We start from the raw sequence: 22,464 nt of genomic DNA on the forward strand, positions 1-22,464 counted from the left end.
GAGGGAACGAGACGCTGCGTCTCTTTGCCATACTCCCTGCATCCCTCCAGGCGCTACTTCATCGAAGCTAACTTGCGCTCTGCCGGATGCGCTTTTATACTTCCTGGCGCTCACGTCACCCCGTTCGTGATGTCTCGCTGCTCCATTGGACTGATTTTACACGTGCTTCAGAACGTGGTCACGCAGGGGCGTTCCCAAAGCGAATCTCGACGCAGCGTCTCGTTCCCTCGGGGAACCATGGTTACATATGTAACCTAGAGATGTTTTCTCAGGTCTATGACTTTTTAAAGCATATTTATTGTTTTAAGATGTTTTATCTTGAAATTTACGTCGAGAAATTGTTGAAAAAAATATTAATTTGATATTGTGATATTTACATTTTTATTGTTGAATTTCAAAAGAAATAATCATGTTTCAAGGACAAGACATGTTTCTTTCAAGAAATTGTTACAAATTGGCCAATTTTATTACACGTCAAAAAGTAGTTGTTTATGGAGAATATAATATAATAACCCAAGGAATGAGCTATCATGTCCATGCAGTGGAAATTGAGACCTCCTAGCCTATATGAAGCACATACTGTTCTTGTTGCATGTCTTATGAGACTGTGAACCCATTCCAGAACATAGCCCACGTGCCATGTTTTCAAAGAAACGCCAAGCCCAAATCCTTCACGCCTCTCTTCGTTTTCTACCTTGCTTCAGCAAATGTGCAAAGGCACTATTTCCAGATAGTATTCCCCCCCCCCCCACTTCTCTGCGTGAGATATTGAAGTACATTTTGTACACATGAAGATGATGCCACTTCCGAGTGGACAATACTGAGGACAAATAACTAGCCGTCTAGCTGTGTGCCTTTTTTGCAAATCGCTGCAGCCCATGATTGCTCATGTGGAAAGAATCACTTTTTTCTCTTCCTCTAGAGGTTGGTAAACTGGAAAGCACTTTCTGACTTAAGCTGAATTAGATGTAAATTGGTTAAAAGCTTGATTATGAAAACACTCTAGAGGGAAGCTCAAACTTAATAAAAGGATCGTATTTTACATTGTTTTTCCTAAGTATTATCCCGTGATATATGTCTATTATCTGCACTAACTTGTTAAAGTCCATGACAAATTAACATTGCCTAATGCATTGAACTCTTTGGAACAAAGGACTAATGGACAATATGCATAAAAAAAAATCTACACAAGATGCTAGAGAGACCTATCTTGTGTGTATCTAGACATAATGAGTTGTATGGCTCAGTGTTAATAGCATATTGACTGTGCTTTCAGCTTTCTGGCTGCATTACCTCCCTTTCATCTTTAACGCTTCTGAGTGCCATACAGTAGCACTTGTGTTTACAGGTGTGTTGAAGTCTTGAAGTCAGCCAAGTGAAAGAGCTGTAAAACATCAACCTGGACTATTAGCGTGATGGAATTTAGACAGCTAGAAAAGCATTAGTAGCACAGGAGTTCACAAATATGAGATGACCCAGACTTCAGTATTACGAGGAAAATTAGTTACATTCAAAACTGGAAGCAATTCACCTGTGCTCCCATGAGAACGCACTGTCATCGTGAAAAGCACCCACTGGATAGCATGGCTAATTATAGCTGTCCAGCTTCAAAGGTCCACTTTGAAATTAGCATAGACACTCAGAAAAAAAATTATATAATATATTCAGGTAATAATATTTACCTTTAACCTTAAAACTGACTTGTATGTTCCATAGAGTCATTGGGTCATGTTCACTAATAATTGACTAATTCACACACACATATTTGTTCTTAATCTTGTGGTAATGTTAATGAATTTGGCTTTTTTTAATTAACCAACTTTGCCCGAGGTTAGTCATTTGTATAAACACACCAAAATTATCTCCATATAAGGACTTTACACACAACCTTTCTTTACTCTCAGCAACCTTAAAAAGCTTGTGTCTGATGAAATACATATTTAATGTAATGTTTGTAAACATTTATAAGGCCACCAAGAGTGATTTTTTGTGTGTGTGTTTAGTTATTCCTGTATTTTAGTTAGTTAGTTAGCATAGCCACGTAAGCCTCTGCTGCGAAATGTTGTAACTTTACAGTCTTTCCCATTTAAAATTGACCATGTATTGATGAAAAGCGTCTTTGCTACATGACAGTCACAGCCAACAGTCACTGACGATGTCTGCTATTCTTTAGAAAGCCAGTGAGAAATGTTTTCTGTGAGCATCCAGCTACAGTTTGTATCAGCTCAAGATAAACAGATTGATGCGCATCTCGTCAACAAAGCCTTTCTGCCAAGGTAGCTGCCTCTCCTGAGAAGAAATCACTGGCGTTGAGATCGATCCATCTTCCAGCATTTTGCTTTTCTTATTTAAAGTATGATTTATCAACAAATTGAGCTTTAAGACGATGTTGGCAAGCGATTTAATGGTCGTAGTGGATTCATTTTCTTTTCATTATGTTATTACACGCTTGGGTAGCCGGCGGTATTGTGAGATATTCTAGTTGTCGTGATGAGGCAGTCTTTGCGCAGTCTTCAGTCAAAGCTCGCCCCGAGAAGACATGGGTTGTGAGAGTGGAGACGTTCCATTTGCCCCTATTTCCTGTGACCTGTCATTAGCATGCCCATCATAGGCTATCACGGTGGAAAGACACCCGGCTCTGGGGCTTGTTGTCATTGTGTAGCTATTGATTGATAGACGATGAGAGATGATGTGAGTTTCAAACACTAGTGACAGCTTAATGACTGTGCAGGGCTCCTTTTGGGCTCCCATAGTGCAAATCTATGCTGTCCGATGTGGTTTTTAAACTGCTTGTAGTTGTATTTTGATTGCTGTGAACTGGTATTTGGTAGGTCAGGTAATGGATGAGAGTGTCACCGCTTGACGTCGGCCAGTATTTGGACAAAAACTGGGTACAGGAATTTTCTATGTTGTTTGCTTCTAATATTAGGCCTATACAGGTGCATCTCAATAAATTAGAATGTTGTGGAAAAGTTCATTTATTTCAGTAATTCAACTCAAATTGTGAAACTCATGTATTAAATAAATTCAATGCACACAGACTGAAGTAGTTTAAGTCTTTGGTTCTTTTAATTGTGATGATTTTGGCTCACATTTAACAAAAACCCACCAATTCACTATCTCAACAAATTAGAATACTTCATAAGACCAATAAAAAAAAAATTTGTAGTGAATTGTTGGCCTTCTGGAAAGTATGTTAATTTACTGTACATGTACTCAATACTTGGTAGGGGCTCCTTCTGCTTTAATTACTGCCTCAATTCGGCGTGGCATGGAGGTGATCAGTTTGTGGCACTGCTGAGGTGGTATGGAAGCCCAGGTTTCTTTGACAGTGGCCTTCAGCTCATCTGCATTTTTTGGTCTCTTGTTTCTCATTTTCCTCTTGACAATACCCCATAGATGAACTTTTCCACGACATTCTAATTTATTGCGATGCACCTGTATGTGTGGTACTTGGGTTTATGGGAACCGGTGAGTAAAGGTTTTTAGAGTTGTTAAAGTGTTGGCGAGTCAATGATAAAGAAGAAAGTCCCCAAAAATCTTTTAAAATTCAAGTTTAAGTTCTTAGAATTACTATAGTATTCTGGTTGGTTTCATATGGTTTCATTTTCAAGAAGTTTAAAATTAATAAATGCAATGCAGTCGTGTCTAATGATGCTGTGTGTGGTGAGAAATGGTACATTTATGAATTAATAATTAATTAAAATAATAAATATGATTCACTTCTTATGTCACATCACATGACATTTTACAGCCTTAACTAACCTTGGCTTGTCATAAAAAGGTTAATTTATCTGATATTTTTAAGACACTTGGTGACCTTTTAATAAAAGATATCCAGAACTTTTTAATAAGATTTTCTTATCATCAGGCTTTTTTCTTTATTATGATATCAGGACAGTTTTACCACCCTGACATTTTTTTAACTTCTTGCCCTTCAAAAAGAAATGAAAACATTCTTATCAGAGAAGAGGTGTTCGAACCATTCTATGTTTAAATGACATTTTTTATTTGTTTTTGAATAAATTAATAGATACTGAAAATAATGAGCGTCATGTCTTTGACCCTGGAGTCTTTCAGGTGTTTACTGTTGGCACTCCCGCAGTGAGCTCCCTTAACATGCAGAGTTTAGAAATACCCCAGTGTTTTCTCAGCTAGCAGCAATTAGCACAAACTCCTTGCTGGCTAATTACATCTCTGCTACATGCAGGATGCAGGAATACATTAACACTTCAGTTTGTCATTTTAACACATTGCTTAATGTACATACACTTTAACTGTTCTCATTGTACTCTCAGTGAGGGGTGGTGTGCGTTGATTTCTTTTTAAATAGCTTGGAAATTGTTAGCATTTAAGGTAGTAAAAATAGATGTTAAGCATTTTACCACCACACACTTTTCTAACTGTTTTAGGCTTGTTTAGCTGGTCTCCCAACCTGACCAAGCTGCTGTTCATCTGGTCGGCCAGCTGTTATTCTAGCCTGGGGTGCGCTCCCAAAAGCAGCTATGGTCTCAAGTTCCATCGTTACCAACAGAGTTCAGTGGAACTTGCGACCATAGTTTGCTAACAGTGCTTTAGGGAAATGCACCCCTGAGCAACTAACAAGAGCTTAAAAGCCCTGTAAAATTATAGTAGCAAAACTGACTAGCTTGGTGGCTAGCTAAGACACAGCATACCACCTTAGGCTATTTAGGGATGCCCAATTATTCTCCTGGCGGACCAACATCCTGCAAAGTTTACCTCCAACCCTGAATAAATACACCTGAACCGGGTAATAAAGGTAATTTGGAGTGCTAGAGACTTCCAGACAGGAAGTTGGGCACCCCTGGTCCAGTTTTTAGCATCCTAGTCTCATAACAAGGGTAAAATGTATGCCAACTAGTGTTATAGTGGTGCTACATGACAAATGCCATAAGAGAATGTTTTGCTGTGAAAGTGTTATTAGACTTGACTTGGCTTGGACGTGAATTCTTATCATACACTAGCAGTCAAATACCATTTTTTTTTTAAATCATGTATAAAACAGTACGTTTAATATGCTTTAAAATGTAATTTATTATAGAAAAACTTTAATTTATTATAAGCTGCTTAATAATTTTGAAACAGATACATTGTGATATTTTTTTTCAGAATTGTTCATGAACATTGGGTTCAATGAACCACATTTACTTGAAATAGAAATCTCATTATATATGTCTTTATTGTCACTGTGTCTTTGCTGAATAAAAGTATTTCTTCTTTCTTTTAGAATGATTATTAGAGTGATTAGAATGATTTCTGAAGGATGATGTGACACGGAAGATTCGAGTAGACAGTTTTTGTTTTGTGTTTTTGGAAAACACCATTACTCCAGGCTTGTATGTTTCATTTTGTATGAACGAGATTGCGTTATTATTTTCACCTTAAAGCCTCAAAACCCTGACATTTTGTTTTTCTTCCTCCCTTATTCTTTTTTTCTGTCTGACAGACTGTCAGACAGCTCATGTGGCATGAATGAATGATGAAGTAAACCTGTTAGCCGGAAACCTGTTCTGTTTGGCTCATGTTGAGCTTTGCTATAAAAACCTTTTTTTGTTGTTGGATGAACTTTCTAGCTGCTGATTAAGCACACGGCACAAACTCTTATAGGACTCGCTGACCTGAACTCCTGCCTTTCTCTTTTCTCTGTAGGTACAACCAGACAGCCTAAAGAAGGAGAGGTTCCGGGAGTAGACTACAACTTTGTGACCGTTGAGCGGTTTGTGGAATTGGAGAGAAGTGGAGCTTTGCTGGAAAGTGGAACTTATGAAGGTAAATTGGCCAGGTTGCACAACCACATATTATGTTTTTGCCCCATTATCTCCCCATAGAGAAAGGTCACAATATACATGAAAGTATCACAGCTGTGTAGAAAATTAATCAGATACAGTGCAGTTGTACATGTACAAACAAACGATAGATAGATAGATAGATAGATAGATAGATAGATAGATATCCATTCTTATTTATGAGTTACAGCTGTTGCACGCTGCAGCATCATGTCAGGTAGTGACCCAGGGAGAATTGAAGGCATACTCAACCAGATGCCCTGCTCTCCTCTAGAGCCTGTTCATCCCAGGGGAGCCATGGCACTTTCATTGAGTCTGTAAACATAGAACAGCACTCGGTCATTTGAGCAACAGTTTGTGTGTGGTGTTGTACTGGTGTCAGAGTCCTGGCTGAATGGACTTTTTTTTTAAAAGTTGAATGGAGTTGTTTTGTTTTGTTTGCAAAGACAATATTTTCACTGACTGAGCAATACGAATACCACACTCAGAGTAGCAAGATATTATGAACACATCACGTTTACCTAGTCATCTGACTAGTCTTGTAGTCATCATCTAGTCATCTAGGTTATTTTTCATATTTTTATATAAAGCTAATTATAATTACTACTATATGTGTAGATTAGGGTGTTGATGGTTTAGGGACATGTCCCTATGAAATTACAATTAATTAAAATGAATTATTAAAAATGGTTAACACTTACTATGGGTCCTGTGCGTGCAATACTTAGCTTAGCAAGTGTTTGCACCGCTCAACGACACTTAACCATTTTTTTATCCTAAACTGTGTTTTTACATTCAATTTAAAATGTAAAATCTTTTTTATTATTATTAAATTGCTATAAACATGTTAAAATATTGTTGACTTTTTAAAAATTAGCTGTATGTATATGTATTATACTCCCATACTCACTACTGTTAAAAAGTTTGGGGGTAATTGAGGTTATTCTTTTTTTATTCAGTAGGATACATATAATTGATCAAAAGTGATAGATTTATGTTTCAAAATTGATAATTGGTGTTCTTTTGAACTTTCTATTCATCATTTCGAAATCCTGGGGGGAAAAAATGTATCACGATTTCCATAAAAATATTAAGCAACACAGCTGTTTTCAACATTGATAATAACAAATGTTTCTTTAAACAGCAAATCAGCATATTAGAATCTGATACATTTCTGAAGGATCATGTGACACTTAAGACTGGAATAGTGATTGCTGAAAATTCAGCTTTGCCATCTCAGGAATAAATTACATTTTATAAAATATTTATAAAATATATTAAAATTAAAAATGCTTATTTTGAATTGTAATAATATTTCACAATATTTCTGTTTTTACTGTATGTTTGAATAAATAAATGCAGCCTTAGTGAACATAAGACTATGGAAGCTTGTTTCCGCCATGGGATTAAAAAAAAAGTTGGAACTGGGAGATAAAAAGGGTAATTGAGGTTATTCTTTTTTTATTCAGTAGGATACATATAATTGATCAAAAGTGATAGATTTATGTTTCAAAATTGATAATTGGTGTTCTTTTGAACTTTCTATTCATCATTTCGAAATCCTGGGGGGAAAAATGTATCACGATTTCCACAAAAATATTAAGCAACACAATCGTTTTCGAATTTGATAATAGAAGAAATGTTTCTTGAGGACCACAGTTATTAAAATAGACAATTGTTATTAACTGTTATCACACTGTTTACTGTATTTTAGATAAGCCTTCTCTTTCAAAAACATGACAAAATATTACCAACGTAAGATATATAATGTGTGTGTGAATCAGCCATTTGAATGAATCAAATGAATGAATGACTCAGTTGCTTACTCAGTAAGATATATAATGTGTGTGTGAATCAGCCATTTGAATGAATCAAATGAATGAATGACTCAGTTGCTTACTCATTAAGATATATAATGTATATATAATATATTTTTTTCATTTTAAAATGTCTTTTTTTTATGTTTCGAACATAACTGCTATTAAAACCAAATCTACACTCTTAATTACTGCACACCAAACCTAATACTACACCAAAAATACATATTTTTTTAAATAATTAATAAACATTGTTTTCTTTATTCTTGAATCACTTTCATGTCATGTTGCCGGAAGTTCCTAAAAGTTGTGTTTGCATATGTAGCTCACTTCTGGAAGCAATTTTGTCCCCAAAGTAACTAAACACCCACTGGAGAAAGGTGCCTTGCTTATTGCCTGAGAGGCTGATACTGCATCTTTCTCCATCTGCAGAGTTGTAACTTCATGGTGGCAGAGCTTACATTATAAACTATTAAAAGTCAATTATGCATCAAATGTCTGATTGGTTCCAGATAACTATTACGGCACCCCGAAGCCCCCGGCAGAGCCCAGCCCACTGCTGCTGAATGTAGCTGAGCAGCTGTTGCCAGGCGCTACACCCAGATCACAGGGCAAACGCAGACGTAACAAGTCCGTCAGCAACATGGAGAAGGCTGGCATCGAGCCGCCTGAAGAGGAAGAGGAGGAGAGGCCCGTCATCAACGGCAACGTAGTGGCCATCACCCCAGGTGAGGATCTCTCAATCAGTTTAAGAAGAAGAGAGATCTTGTCATGTGCGGCTCTCCAGTGTAGTAAGTTCATTTACAGCTGTGACCTCAGATCAGGGTTACTAGCATAGAGGTGACTACTGTCGGGCCACTAGGTGCATCATCTATCATAGCAACCACCTCCATTCTAAATTATCTCATAGTAACCACTGTTGTCAGGGCAATAGCCTAGCAACTGTCGCACCAGCGTGTTATCACACATTCCCTGGTTTTCACTCTCTGCGGGGCGGAAACGTGCATCAAGTCTGGATGTACTGAAAAAAACTTTTGTTTTCTTCTGGCTTTAATACAGCAGCATGACATAGTGAATTAGAACACAGTGAGAGAATTGTTGACATGTAGTAATATAAAGAACTGCCAGAGGAAAATTTAATAGCTTTAATAGCTCAGTGCACTTAAATTCAACATGAAAAATAAAAATTATGTTATAATTTACTCAACCTCATGTCGCCCAAACCTATAAGATGTTTATTCATCCTCAAAACACAAATGAAGACATTTTAACGTAACCTGAGAGATTTTATTAACACTTTCTTTTAAGGACCAATTCTCACTATTAACTAGTTGCTTATTAGCACGCATATTGGCTGTTTATTAATACTTAAAAAGCACATATTAATGCCTTATTTTGCATAAGCATATTTTAGATCCCTTAATCCTACACATACCTAAACTTAACAACTACCTTACTAACTATTAATAAGCAGCAGATTTGGATTTTATTGAGTGAAAACTCTTAATTAATAGTGAATATGTGTTCCCTATTCTAAAGTGTTACCGAGATTTGTGTACCTCCATTGAACTTCTACCAAAACTTTGATGCTTCCAAAAGTACATAAAGGCATTGCAACAGAAATCCATATGAACTGAGCTGTTTAGTCCAAGTCTTCTCCTTTATATGTTGAATAGATTTAATTTAGGCTGTTTTTCACATATAAACCACAATCAAAATTGATCAATGCACATACATAGAGCAAATCAAATATGGTAAATTGAAGCTCACCTGTACTTGCTTGATGTGTGAGAACAAACCTAATTGGTTCTTGTGCCTTAAAGGAGACATATTATGCCCCTTTTTACAATATGTAATATAAGTCTCTGGTGTCCCCAGAATGTGTCTGTGAAGTTTCAGCTCAAAATACTCCAGAGATCATTTATTATATCATTTTGAAAATGCCTATTTTGAGTGGAAGCAGAAACACGCTGTTTTTCAGGCCTGTCTCTTTAAATGCAAATGAGCTGCTGCTCCCCGCCCCCTTTTCCAGAATAGAGCTGCACCTTTACAGCTCGTACCTGCTAAAAAACATCTGTTTTGGTTCTGATTATCATTTTTATCGCGCTGAAATCATGCGTTTTAAACTATATGAGTTTAAACTTCTGATATATGTTTTCTGAGCGCACATATCTGAAGCACACGGACAGAAAGCGGCTGTCACATGCGAGTTCTAAACTAAGTTCTCATTCACACACAAGTTTACGTTAAAGTTACAAAAAACATTCGGTTATGTCTGTGTAGGTAAACAGCTGGGAAATAAATAGCATGTTTATTTTAGTAAATAAATCAATAAATCCACTGCTCTCTTGTCTCCTTTGAGGCTGGGACTCTAAATAGTGTTCTGTGCTCGTCTGTGCAGCCAAAGACAGAACAGTTAGCATGTTTTGCTCAAACTTTCGCCATGGCATTAGAACTGGTACACCGTTGTCGCTTGCGAAATCAAAATGACGGCGCCGTGGGTGTAAACTTACAGATTAAGGGGCAGTGATATTATAATGAGATCCCTTTGCCACATCACCAAGAGATCGAAATCAGACACGCTCGTTTTCTCAGACGCTTGCAGAAAAAGGCTTACCAAAACAAAGTTACTGGGTTAATCTTTTTCACGTTTCCATGGTTGGTAGATGCACCAGGGACCTGATTATAGCAGTTAAAACCTGGAAAAGTCCGATTTTCATGATATGTCACCTTTAAGCAGGTACAGTACCATATTTGACTTTTGTGTTTCAAAGATGAATGAAAGTCTTATGAGTTTGGAAGGCTGAATAATTGATGACAAAATGCTATTTTTGGGGGGTCAACCAACCCTTCAGCCTCTACATCCTAGTCAAAAAATTGGGTAAATATTCTTTCACTCAGAAATATGTAACATTATGGACATAAAATGAGTTGCAAATGGTGTTTGTCAACTTCACTAAAGTATCAACTTTGTCTTTCAACGTTTATCTTAAAATTCTTTGGGAAATAGAAATCAATAAGACAATTTTTGACAGCAAGTAAGAGTATATAATAAAGCTAGAATATTAATGTGGATAACCCAAATAATGTGGCCTTGGGATTTTATGTGAAATGTTTGAGCTCATATTGAAATCTCTGACTTTTCATTGCGAGCTTTGGTATCTTGCAATATCTGAGCACAGTCTGAGATGTTGATGGAATATCTGAGACACATTGTTAGGAGATAAGAATATTCTTTATTTCTGTTGTGCACCATCTTAGATGTATTGTTTTGGTATTTACAATATATAAAACAAATATATGGTTTTTACATGCCTGGAAAATATTCTCAATTTATCCACCATTGGCAAGTGTGGCAAAAAGACGATGTGCGCCTTTGATGATTTTAAATGTTGTCTAAATAGGCAGCTCACTAGGTTTTGGAACAGAGCTTGTGTGTGGAATTGAGTGAAGCTGTCCTCTCATTTTTCAGTTGATTAAAACATCAGTACTGCTGAATGTTATGGGATTCGGTGTCTTTTTCTTTCGTCTCTCCCTCTCTCTTCCCCTCGATCTGTCTTTTGCGCCTTTCCTATGGGACCTCCATCCTCCATAACTCAAACTAGGACACGTTCGGCTCTCTATTTTTTTTTTCCTCTTATTCTCTCTCGCTTTCTCACTGCAGACTCCATTTTAATCACTCCGCTCTTATTTCACCGTCTCAGTCCGGCTAACTCCATCTCTGTCTATTCTTCCATCATTTCTTACATTCTTCTCTAACATGCCCCTCTGACAGTGACCTGCTTTTCAATTCTCTCAGAAACTCCAAATCTCAGTTACATCTCCCTCTCATAAATATTTTCTCTGTCTGTCTCGCTCACATTCACCGGTTTCTCTGTAGACTTGCCGTGCCGATAAATTTAGAGACGTCTCCCAGAATATTGCGCTGCATTGTTGTAAATTTGACAGCTTCTTTTTATAAGTGTAGCTTCTCTTGGTGATTATTTTGGTGAATTTTATTACATCTTTTTCTATCCACATCTACTGTTTCTTTTTCATTGATTGAGGTGTTTGAATCGGAGATGTAGGTCTGCAGTTTCTCTTGTTAAAATGTTGTAGATTTAGTTTAATTCTGGCAGTTTAAACAGTTTACTGTTCTTAGACTTTTCATTGACTTTTCATGATATTGGTGAGAGTTTAATTGATTACATAAAGCATGATTTTTTTAGGACTTCAGTTAAAAGCAGTTTTTTTTGCATTTTTCAGAGTCCAGTGAACATGAAGACAAGAGTACAGACGCCTCAGGAGAGATGCCCACCACATGCCCCTCCGAGACCTCCACAGATGCCCCTAAAGAAGAGACAGAACCACCAAAATCACCTCTCAAACTGGACGAGAATGACGAGTTGGATCCTCTGCCAGATAACTGGGAGATGGCTTACACTGAGAAAGGAGAAGTGTACTTTATAGAGTGAGTATCTGTATCTGTCTAATTTTCAGTGAATTTGAATTCTAAATTATAATCAGCATTATTTAAAGGTGCATTCAGTATTTTTTTACACAGATTTAAATGAATAGAATTAATAGTAATTTTGGAAAGAAGAGGAAAAAAAAGTAAAATCATTAACATTGAGCAGTATGCCATGTTTCGATCACATGACCAGCTACAGGTACATCTCACAGCAGTCTTCCCCATGATTGTATAGCCTAGTGAACCAAACTGAGAGACCATTTTGAAGGCTCATTGGCTCTCATTGTTAAATGTGAGCCAAAATCATCACAATTAAAAGAACTAAAGACTTAAACTACTTCAGTTTGTGTGCTTGAATTTATTTAATACACGAGTTTCACAATTTGAGTTGAATTACTGAAATAAATAAGTATATGTATATAATATAATATTTTATAATATGTGTAATATACAATTAGTAGTATTTTTTCATGATTTTAATTATAAAATCCTATATATATTTATGTCAGCAACCATCAGAGTTGATGAAGCCCATCGTTTTCCCACAGAACTGGGCTACTTTTAAACTGTTGCGGCAGGTTGCAGATATTTTCCCTATATTTGACTGAAATGCTTGTGTTGAAATATTTAATATTCTACTAATGATAAAACTGTGCTAGATAATTATTTTAGTGAGGGAAGTATGATCTGACATGACAACATAAAGCAAAATTTACTGAGTGCACCTTTGTATAGAATTCATTGAAGCAGTTTTTTGCGTGCATGCTCCAGACCATATTGAGCCTTGGTGCTCATGCAAGATATACAGGTTCTGATTCAGTGACATCTGTTGATTCCATTTACATTCTTTCTCAACTAGGTCAATTATAGATTTTTTGTTGTTGTTTTGTTTTGTCACTTTTCATTTCATTTGTTTTTTGCTTTGTTTTTAACCATGGCTTTGTGATTAGCATCAGACCTTGTCCATACCCAATGCTGTTTATTAAATTAGTTCATTTAGAGCCTGAATCACTAAAATTATTATCTAAATCAGGCAACGGCACAAACATGGACCAAAACCACTATAATCCAGCCACCTGAATCATCTCTTTTAAATGCTAAAAGTGTGTTGGACTGTACAGCGCATCTGGATATACGCCCAGTTATAACACACTTTTCATCATTTGATCTATAGATGAATCACTGTTGCCATGATCAATAAACATTTACACAAACATCTCTGTTTAAAACCAGTTTCCATGGGCTATAATAGTGCAACATTAATTGTACCATACTTTTTAATTTCACTCCAGAAGTTTAGGAACATCCACAAATTAATCATTCATTCATTCATAAATACATAGATTGTCATTATTTAATGATGTTATAGAAAAATAATGCATCTTACTGATTATTTATTCATACAAATTAAATTTGTAAAAAGCATACATAAATATACACACTTTGATTGCTAGGAACGTGTGTGTGTTTTTACAGTACTGTGTTTTTCCACAGGGACAGTAGTTATTTTCTGTTCATAACATTGTACTGTTCATAACAGAAGCTGTATGTCCACTGCTTTATGAAACACCACACGCACACAAACACAGTTTGCTCTGGCCCACACAGTGTGACTATTGAGGATTTAATGGAGTTGTCAAGCAGCCGATGGTGCCTTGTTTTTCTCGATCTCCCTCACAGACGGAGCGTCTTTAATTCTCAAACTGTAGACACTTCTCCATATGTCTATCTCTCACCATGAGCACACACACACACACACACACTCATACTGGACCAAATTAATCATGACAAAATGTCTCTGTACATGCATTTAGTCACATTTAAACTCCCAAAGCAACCAAACATAAGCTGCGGAAATGCACTGTGCCAGTAGAATGATATGCTTTTATATTAAATACATTTTCTGTAAGAGAGAGGTGAATCATAAAGAGACACTGGGGAGAAAGACACAAACTGAAAGACAGAGACACAAGGGCAGAAGTGTGGCGTGTCATAGAGAATGAGCACATCAAAGGTGCACCATCTTTTCGCCCCTGGATGCAATTTCTCTGGCCGGGCACTTGGCAGAGTGCCGTCAGTCGAGTCCCATCACTGAGACAGTCGAGTCTACCTTTCTCCCACTGATCTCAGAGCTGTTTCTTCTGCTACTTTAGACAAATATGTGTCTAACACTAAGCCCCAAAACACACTGAATGTACGTGAATGCATAATATACATGAACAAAAATGCTTCTTGCTTGTGTTCCGAAATATGTTAGCATGCAATTAATAATAAAACTTTTTGGAAGTATTTGTTTAGCGTTGCTGTTGAGCATCATACCAAGCTATTTTGTTTTGTTTTTAGTTTAGTTTTTTGTTTTTGTTGTTTAGTTTTTGTTTTTGTTTTGGTTTTAGTTTGGATTTGGTTTTGTTTTCAGTTATTTTGTTTTGTGTTGTGTTGTGTTGTGTTGTGTTGTGTTGTGTTGTGTTGTGTTGTGTTGTTTTGTTTTGGTTGTTTTGGTTTGGTTTGGTTTGGTTTGGTTTGGTTTGGTTGTTTCATTTTGTTTCGTTATTAGTGTCAGACCTTGTCAGTGCCCAAATAATAAGGTACTAACCTGACCTGCAACATCTTCCAATCCCATACATTTTTTATTGGATTTAAATTGTTGCATTTTGTAGCAGTCAACAGCATTTAAATCATTTTGACATCAAAAATCATATCAAAAGCTGGCATCCACACTGACAATCAAAAATGAAATGGTATTGCGCAAACCCATGCTAGCCCTTGAGCTAATGTAAAACAAGGTTTTACCTGGAAAACAAATAAGAACTTGAAGTGTTTGGAGTCATTACTGGGTAAAAGATTAGATTAGATCAACTTTATTGTTCCGAAGGAAATTAGTGTTGAACACATAAAATACAATATCTGCTGTTTAAATACAATACATATATATAAAAGAGGGAATTTGTGAACTTCTCATACTTCACTGCTAACTCAATGTAATTGTAAGTAACTAATGAATGTAGCATTAATTAGCATAATTGGCCAATTAACAAGATGGTAATGTTGTATGAAATATTGAGAAGGTAGTATCAACATTTTAAACGGATCTCTGTCACACGCACACACTCACATTTGCGTCATCAGTTGCTGTACTCTCATTGGTTCTTCCCTAGATGGGTTTCAGATGCTGTCAGAACTTTGTTGGAGATTCATTTCAAAGGCTATTAATTAGCGGTTGGTAAGCATGTTACACTACTAAGTCACAAAAATCTGCCAATTATGCCAAATCTTCCAAAATAAATCTTTATTATGACTCCTGAAATTGGTCTCAGAGGACAAAATTGTGAGGAAAAAACATTGTGTGCTAAACAGTTTATCGCCGCTCATGTTCGGTTCTCCTCCCTCATAAGTCACTCACATCTTCCTCGCATCTCTGTCCTCCTCCTCTCTTTCTTGCTGTGCTAATGAGAAGCTTACAGCTAATTAAAAGTATCGATTGCCATTTTGTTAAGCTAAACTTTTTTCTCACCTTCGTTTGGAGATGAGATCTCCGGAGACTTCCTTTCAGTCTCTCTCGTCTCCTCAGCATGATGATTTACAGTAGCAGTTTGCAGCACTCTCATCTCTCTCTCTTCCTCTTCATCTCTTTTCCTTTTCTACTCCATTTCTCTTCTCTCCAGCCACAATACGAAGACGACGTCCTGGTTGGACCCCCGGCTTGCGAAGAAAGCGAAGCCCCCTGAAGAATGCAAAGAGAACGGTTAGTGTTTATCTTTCATTTCTCTCTATTTGTTTTGACTCTGTTTGCTTTATTCTCCAAACAGATGGCCAAAAGACAAATGTTTAAAAAGCAACTAGCCACAAGAGGCCGTGTTTTAGTGATTTTTCCACAGTTTTGAAGTGTTATTAGACAAGACGTGAAGCAGAAATGGCTTATTGCTTTTAGAAAACAACAGCAAAGGTCTGATGAGATACCAATGTTCCTAAAATTCGTTAATCAAGTAATATAGATCATTAGCCTAACTGCAGGTTGTTCGTGGCTGCTTAGAGCTTTAAAATAATCATTCAAATAATGTTTGTAACTGCAGTATAAGGGCTATCAATATGTTTCTTTCAAGTCAAACATTACTTTTATTATTGCTAGGTAAAATCATGCAGCCTTTGCTATTGGCTTTCGAAGCAGTTGGACAATTTTGTTTGGCAGACCATGTCAAACAATCCCATAGACATGGAAGAAAGGTCCAGAGCTGTATCTAAAGATGAGAATATTCTAGAGCAGGAGTAGCCAGCACTGTTCCTGTAGGGCTACCATCCTGCAGAGTTTACTGTAACTTCGACCCTAATCAAACACTTAATCAAAGTGTTCAGGATTACAAAAATCACAGCCAGGGGTGTTAGACGGGGTTAAAACTCAACTCTGCAAGAAGGTAGCCCTCCAGAAGCAGGGTTGGCTACCCTGTTACAGAAATTTGGGGTTAAACTCCTTGATGTGGGCTGGTGAACAACCACCTATAAAGCGCTTAGAACAGTGCTTGTCAAACCTGTCCTGTAGCCCCCCAACAGAGCACATTTTGAATGTCTCCATCATCTAACACACTTGATTCAACTCATAAATGGAGATTGCAAGAGCAAAATTGGGTGTGTCCGATAAGGAAGACATTCAGAATATGTATTGGTGTACACTACCATTATCTTAGCAACACAAAACACCATAGAAATCAGTTAGCAATGTCCTAGCTACCAATCACAACACTCTAGTTAGCAATATCTGCAGCCACCCATAACTACTTAATAAATACATAGACAAAAACACTTGGTACAACTTAGCAACCACATAGCTATGTCTTTGCAATGACCCACAACATCCAAGCATTGTCGTCGCAAGTTGTGCACGGGCTAGCACCATAGTAGCAGCTACCTAGCAGCATACTAGCAACCACCAAGAACACCCTAGTGTCCATCTCATAATGTCCTACCAACCCCAAACACCCTAGCAGCAGTATAACAACACCCGGTTACACTTTACTTGAAGCGGTGTGCATAAGACTGACATGACACCTTCATAATCATGACATGACACCTACATAATCATGACATGACACGTCATGAATATGAAGGTTTTTTATGCATGTTTATGACAACTGTCATTAAGTGTCATTCGCTCAGTTATGTCATTTTTAATGCAAAGATGACATTGTTTGAGATGTCTTTGTTATGGGCTATGGTTAGGGGTAAGGGTAGGGTTAGGTTAGGTTAGGGTTAGGTCAAATAATGTCATATTTGCATTAAAAATGACATAACTGAGCGAATGACACTTAATGACAGTTGTCATAAACATGCATAAAACCTCCTTCATATTCATGACATGTGTCATGTCATGATTATGAAGGTGTCATGTCAGTCTTATGCACACCCCTTCAAGTAAAGTGTTACCCAACACCCTGGCAACCATCTACTAATGATATATTGTGACAAACTCTTGTCTTCCCGGTGTGGAAATGAGGGAATCAGGGTCTGAGGTCAGCTGTGCAACCGAGTGCGCCCCTTTTTATTGACACTTCTTTAAACAAACAAAACCAAAACGGAAGCACGTGGGCTTTTCAGCTTCCACTCAAACAAACAAACAAAACGTTTCCAACCAACAGTTGTTTCTTTTTGGGCAGGGCACGAGACAGCATGACACACTACCCAGGCAGTCCTCCTCACTCTCTCCAAGCCCTGCTTTTTATCCTGTCTCTTGACTCACTGCAAAATGAGAACACCTGTTAGATTTAATTAACGAGAGGCGTTTCCCTTAACCATCAACTCCCCAGCACTCATTCTCCGTCTGCAGAGGCCTTTAAACCACACCCCGCTTTCCACATATATCAATCACCCATAAATGCTAAAGCAAACACTCAGAACACCTTAGGAACCCCATTGCAATGCTTTGGCAATGTCCTACAACACCTTGTAGTGGGATTGTAGTGGCAAGTTTTGCATAGGACAGCCAAGAATACCCTAGCAACCACTTTAAAAGTGCCAAAAAACACTCAGAACACCTTGTTTTTTTCACAACCAAGCACCTCTCAGAAACACCCTAGCAATTTTGCAATGCGCTACCAAACATCCCTTCAAAATTGCATACCAATGCCATGGCAACTACCCAGAACACCGGAGAAACCACTTAGCCATGCCTTAGCAACCACCCAAAACACCCTGACATGATGGAGGAAAGATTTGCACAACAAAGTACCTCTCAGAAACACCCTAACAACCATATAACAACCCTACCAAATATCCCTTCACAAACACATAGCAACAGTGTGGCAACCATCCAGAACACCCTAGTGACCGTATAATTAATGGCAAAAAAAATGGCATGGCTTGGCAACCACGGACAACACTCTAGTATTGTGGAGACATCCAAAAAAAACCTAAGCAGTATTCTAGAACCCACTTAGAACATTTAGGGATTCTAGGAATGCCATAGCAACCACCCAAAACATCCTGACACCATGGGGGAAAGTTTTGCACGACCAAGCTCACAAACACTCAAGCAATTTTGCAATGCCCTACCAAACATCCCTTCACAAACACATAGCACCGCCATGGTAACCACTCAGGACACCCTAGCAACCACCCAGAACATTCTAGCATCATGGCGGTAAATTTTACACTGGCAAACACCTCTCAACGTATTCTACAGCAGGTGTAATAATCAAATTTTTCTGCTGGTTACTCTGCACTCTACTTCTAGCACTCATAAGTGTGTTTGTGAAATGATCTTGAGCTGAAGCATCTCGAAAGTGAATACGTTGTTAAATTAATCATGTCTGCAAGGGTATTCACCGCTGTTTTGCCTGCTGTAAGAGGATTTATTCATCACTACCTTCCTCCCAGTTCACACGTTCGTGCACTAAAATCTAACTTCATGTTTACGATATAATCAACTGTGCCAGTGCATCATGGGCTGCTTGTTAGCATGCATGTGCGAGACGGCGCATTTCACATGTTAGCGGATTCCCGCAGTTCAAAGGCCTGTCAGCCAGCGTTGTGAAAACACTCATCACTGCGGATTTGCGTGGACGTGCGTTGTGTAACTCGGCCGCCCTCTTTTGTTTCGAAACTGCAGGGAAGACACAGCTCTGGATGCAAATCAAAGTCATCTGCTGTTTTCTTTAATACGTTCATGTTCCTAGACTGTTTGTTTCCCCCCAAATATTTACCGCGGCACGGAGTGAAGTTTCCGTAGATATGCCACAGTCGTCTCTCCTGTTTACCGGTCATCTCGCCTCTCTCCCTGTGTCGATGTTTCTCTCTGATGGTGCGAATTCCCTGGGTTTGCGAGTGAATGAATAAGCACAACTAACATGTCTCTCTGTGTCTGTCACTCGTGTTTCATTGTATTTCATCATTTCTGAAGCCGTCACTGTCAGCGAGCACCCCGAAAAAATATAACACGCTCACACTCGCTGGGAACAGGTGGAGATATATTACAGAAACAGATGCATGGATGGATTGATGGATGGATGCGTCTTTATCAATTGACAGCTGTGTCAATGCAGGAATTATATTTGTTTTGCCAGTGATATTGTACAAATTAGCTAAATTAATGAACAAAATGTAGTCGCAAAAGCCCAACAGCGTTGCATAACAGCACACACGGTGTGATTTTCCCTGAGATGTTTATTCATGCAAGTTGCATGAGGTGTCAGAGCAATTTTGTGCCACTGTGCATTCTTAGAACGACAAAAAGCCTAATTTTCCTATATAGCTGCAACTATTGAGATTGGATTTTAAATAGAATATGCTGGTCCATAAACGTCCCTTGATAACAGCATTTTTTAGCAGATATTGCTTTTAGTTTTGTGCATTTCCTCATGAGTAATTAGTTTAGTTGCCGTGAATGAGCACTTTATATAGAGTACCGAAAGTAAAAATCCCATTCATTTTCTCCACAGGGTAAATGATTTTTAACAATAAACCTTTAAGAAAAACCTATTGTGAGTTGCGAGGTTGTTAACCGATGGTACGTATACATGCTTTTGTTGAAGCCATCAGCCTGCATTATTCCTTATTGTTTAAATAGTCATGTTTAACAGAACAATTCCTGGCTAAACTACATTACCCATGATTCTGCAAAGAAATCTCCACCAATCAGAGAATGGCGACTAGCAAATCGTACCAAAAGAGGCCTTCCACTCCAATGAAACCTTGTAAATGAAATAATAGCCAGCTACAGTCTCAAAATACTTACATATTTCTGTATATGTGCATATTTTGCAGTAAGCTAAAATACGTTGTTTCTTTATATATAATTAACAACTTTAAATCAGTAGTTTAAATTTCAAATGGGATTGGAGTTCTTTCCCTCATTAAAATACACAGTCTTGTAACTTTGTCTTGTACACTAAGTACACAGTGTTGTCACAATCATGCTATTTTTTCAGACTATATCCTGGCCATAACTTGAGAATGTTTGACCACAAATTGTATGTATTTCAGTTAATAAATAAATAAGATATTCTGATTTTCTTGCCGCGAAAAACTGACCTTTGATGGAAGTGTCAATAGTATTAATTTATCATGACTATACAAATTAATATCACTAGGAGTTAGATAGAAGTTAGAAGTTAGTCTTTGTAGAATGTTCTCAACCCTCTTCCAAGCTCATAGTATGCCTGTGTGGGTTTGTTATCAGCAAAAGATGTATTGTGGCATTATTGATGGGTGTTATTTTGGGAGGCAGAATCTGGCAGACAGTTGAAGATGACGATGCAGAATTAAGTGTGTTTTTATGATAGCACACACACAAACTCCATCCATCAGTGAACTTTAATACTTGGTGAGAGTGAGTCATTAAAGGAAGAGTAGAAGAGGGAGAGAGATATTCATCCCTGTCAGGTTTAAAAGTGTTCAGCAGACAGTTACACTCAAACCATCCCAAATGGAGCCAATGCACCGCTGTTCTCTCCTCCCATTCCCACTCATCCTTCGTTCCTCTGTCAGCTCTTTATTTCTACATTAGTAATCCAGCAGCATTGTCAAAGCCTGAATCACCTGTAAATGCTTGACTATGTGGCACATGAATTCCATAACAGGGGAATTGAGAAAATGTACCCTTGTTGTTCATAAATGTTTTGTACCAGTTATGAACCGTTATATATGTATATATGAGTGTGTATTATCTACATAATACCGTTCAGAAGTCTGGGGTCAGTATGTTTTTTGAAAGAAATTAGTACTTTTATTCAACAAGGATGCAGACAGTTGATCAAATATGAGAGTAAAGACATTTATTATGTTACAAAGGTTTATATTGCAAATAAATGCTGTTCTTTTGAACTTTCTGTTCATCAAAGAATCCTAAAAAAATGTATCCACAAACAACGCTAAGCAGTACAACACTTTTCATCATTGATAATAATGAAAAATTGTTTCTTGAGCAGCAAATCAGCATATTAGAATGATTTATGAAGGATCATGTGACATTGAAGACTGGAGTAATGATGCTGAAAATTCAGCTTTGCATCATAGGAATAAATTAGATTTTATTTATTTATTTTGGAAAACTGTTTTACACTTTTAAATTGTAATAATATTACTGTTTTTACTGTATTTTTGATCAAAAAAATGTATATTTATATTTCTTGCACCTGTAAAAATTACTCATCATGGGCACATCATGATTTTGTCCCTCAAATAAAAAAAAAAAATTATAATAAAAATTATAATAATAATACTTTAGTTTCTTTCTTCTTCACAATAAAAGAAAAGCCTATAAATAATTGCTATTAGTAAACAGTTACCAATCATATTCGCCTTGTAAATTCTTTCAATTTATTCACCAAATCCAATTTATACTCACATTTGGCATTTATTTTGGGTCGTGCCTGTAAACATTGATTCACCAAACATATAAAGCTTTAGTTCATATTGTTTCTGCCTCATACTTGCTTTTGTTTCCTTCCTCTCCTTCCTTCTCATCCCCACCCCCCTCATTTTCGTAAAGGTCAAAGCTTTTAACAAAAAAGAAACTGCTGCCTGTTTTTACTGCAAAGGGCAGGCAGGTTAGTCTGGTATTTCACCCTGCTCGATGCTGCTGAATGTGTAATTTGAGTCTATGTGTGCTTGCTTGTAATTGCATTGCGTTTCCTTGTCACTTTCGTCTAGAAGCTCAGAGGGTGTGCATGCTATATGGAGCGTGTGTATTCTAGTGTGTACACGTATATGTATATTTTAGTCTAAATATTAATAATAAGATTTCAGGTGATACAGCCTCTGTGACCAATGAATTGTGAAGTTTTTTCTGTCTTATTATATATGGTGTGACACCAACTCAGTGTACCCTCATTTATTAAACAACAGGAAATGTTAGCACAGACAATGAATACAGCATATTCTTGGGAAACTTTGTCATTTATGC

At 37.3% G+C, this 22,464-nt stretch overlaps 1 protein-coding gene across 1 annotated transcript in view; it reads left to right on the forward strand.

Moving 5' to 3' along the window:
* Positions 1 to 22,464, forward strand: part of magi2a (membrane associated guanylate kinase, WW and PDZ domain containing 2a) — a 229,420-nt gene that overhangs the window by 128,095 nt on the left and 78,861 nt on the right. Inside the window, exons 3-6 of the mRNA XM_016475753.1 lie at positions 5,671 to 5,790; positions 8,137 to 8,352; positions 11,870 to 12,074; positions 15,737 to 15,816. Coding sequence (XP_016331239.1) covers positions 5,671 to 5,790; positions 8,137 to 8,352; positions 11,870 to 12,074; positions 15,737 to 15,816 — 621 coding nt within the window. The remainder of the gene's footprint in view (positions 1 to 5,670; positions 5,791 to 8,136; positions 8,353 to 11,869; positions 12,075 to 15,736; positions 15,817 to 22,464) is intronic.

The sequence above is a fragment of the Sinocyclocheilus anshuiensis genome, unplaced genomic scaffold, assembly GCF_001515605.1.
Source record: "Sinocyclocheilus anshuiensis isolate Anshui unplaced genomic scaffold, SAMN03320099.WGS_v1.1 scaffold200, whole genome shotgun sequence".
NCBI classification, from domain to species: Eukaryota; Metazoa; Chordata; class Actinopteri; order Cypriniformes; family Cyprinidae; genus Sinocyclocheilus; species Sinocyclocheilus anshuiensis.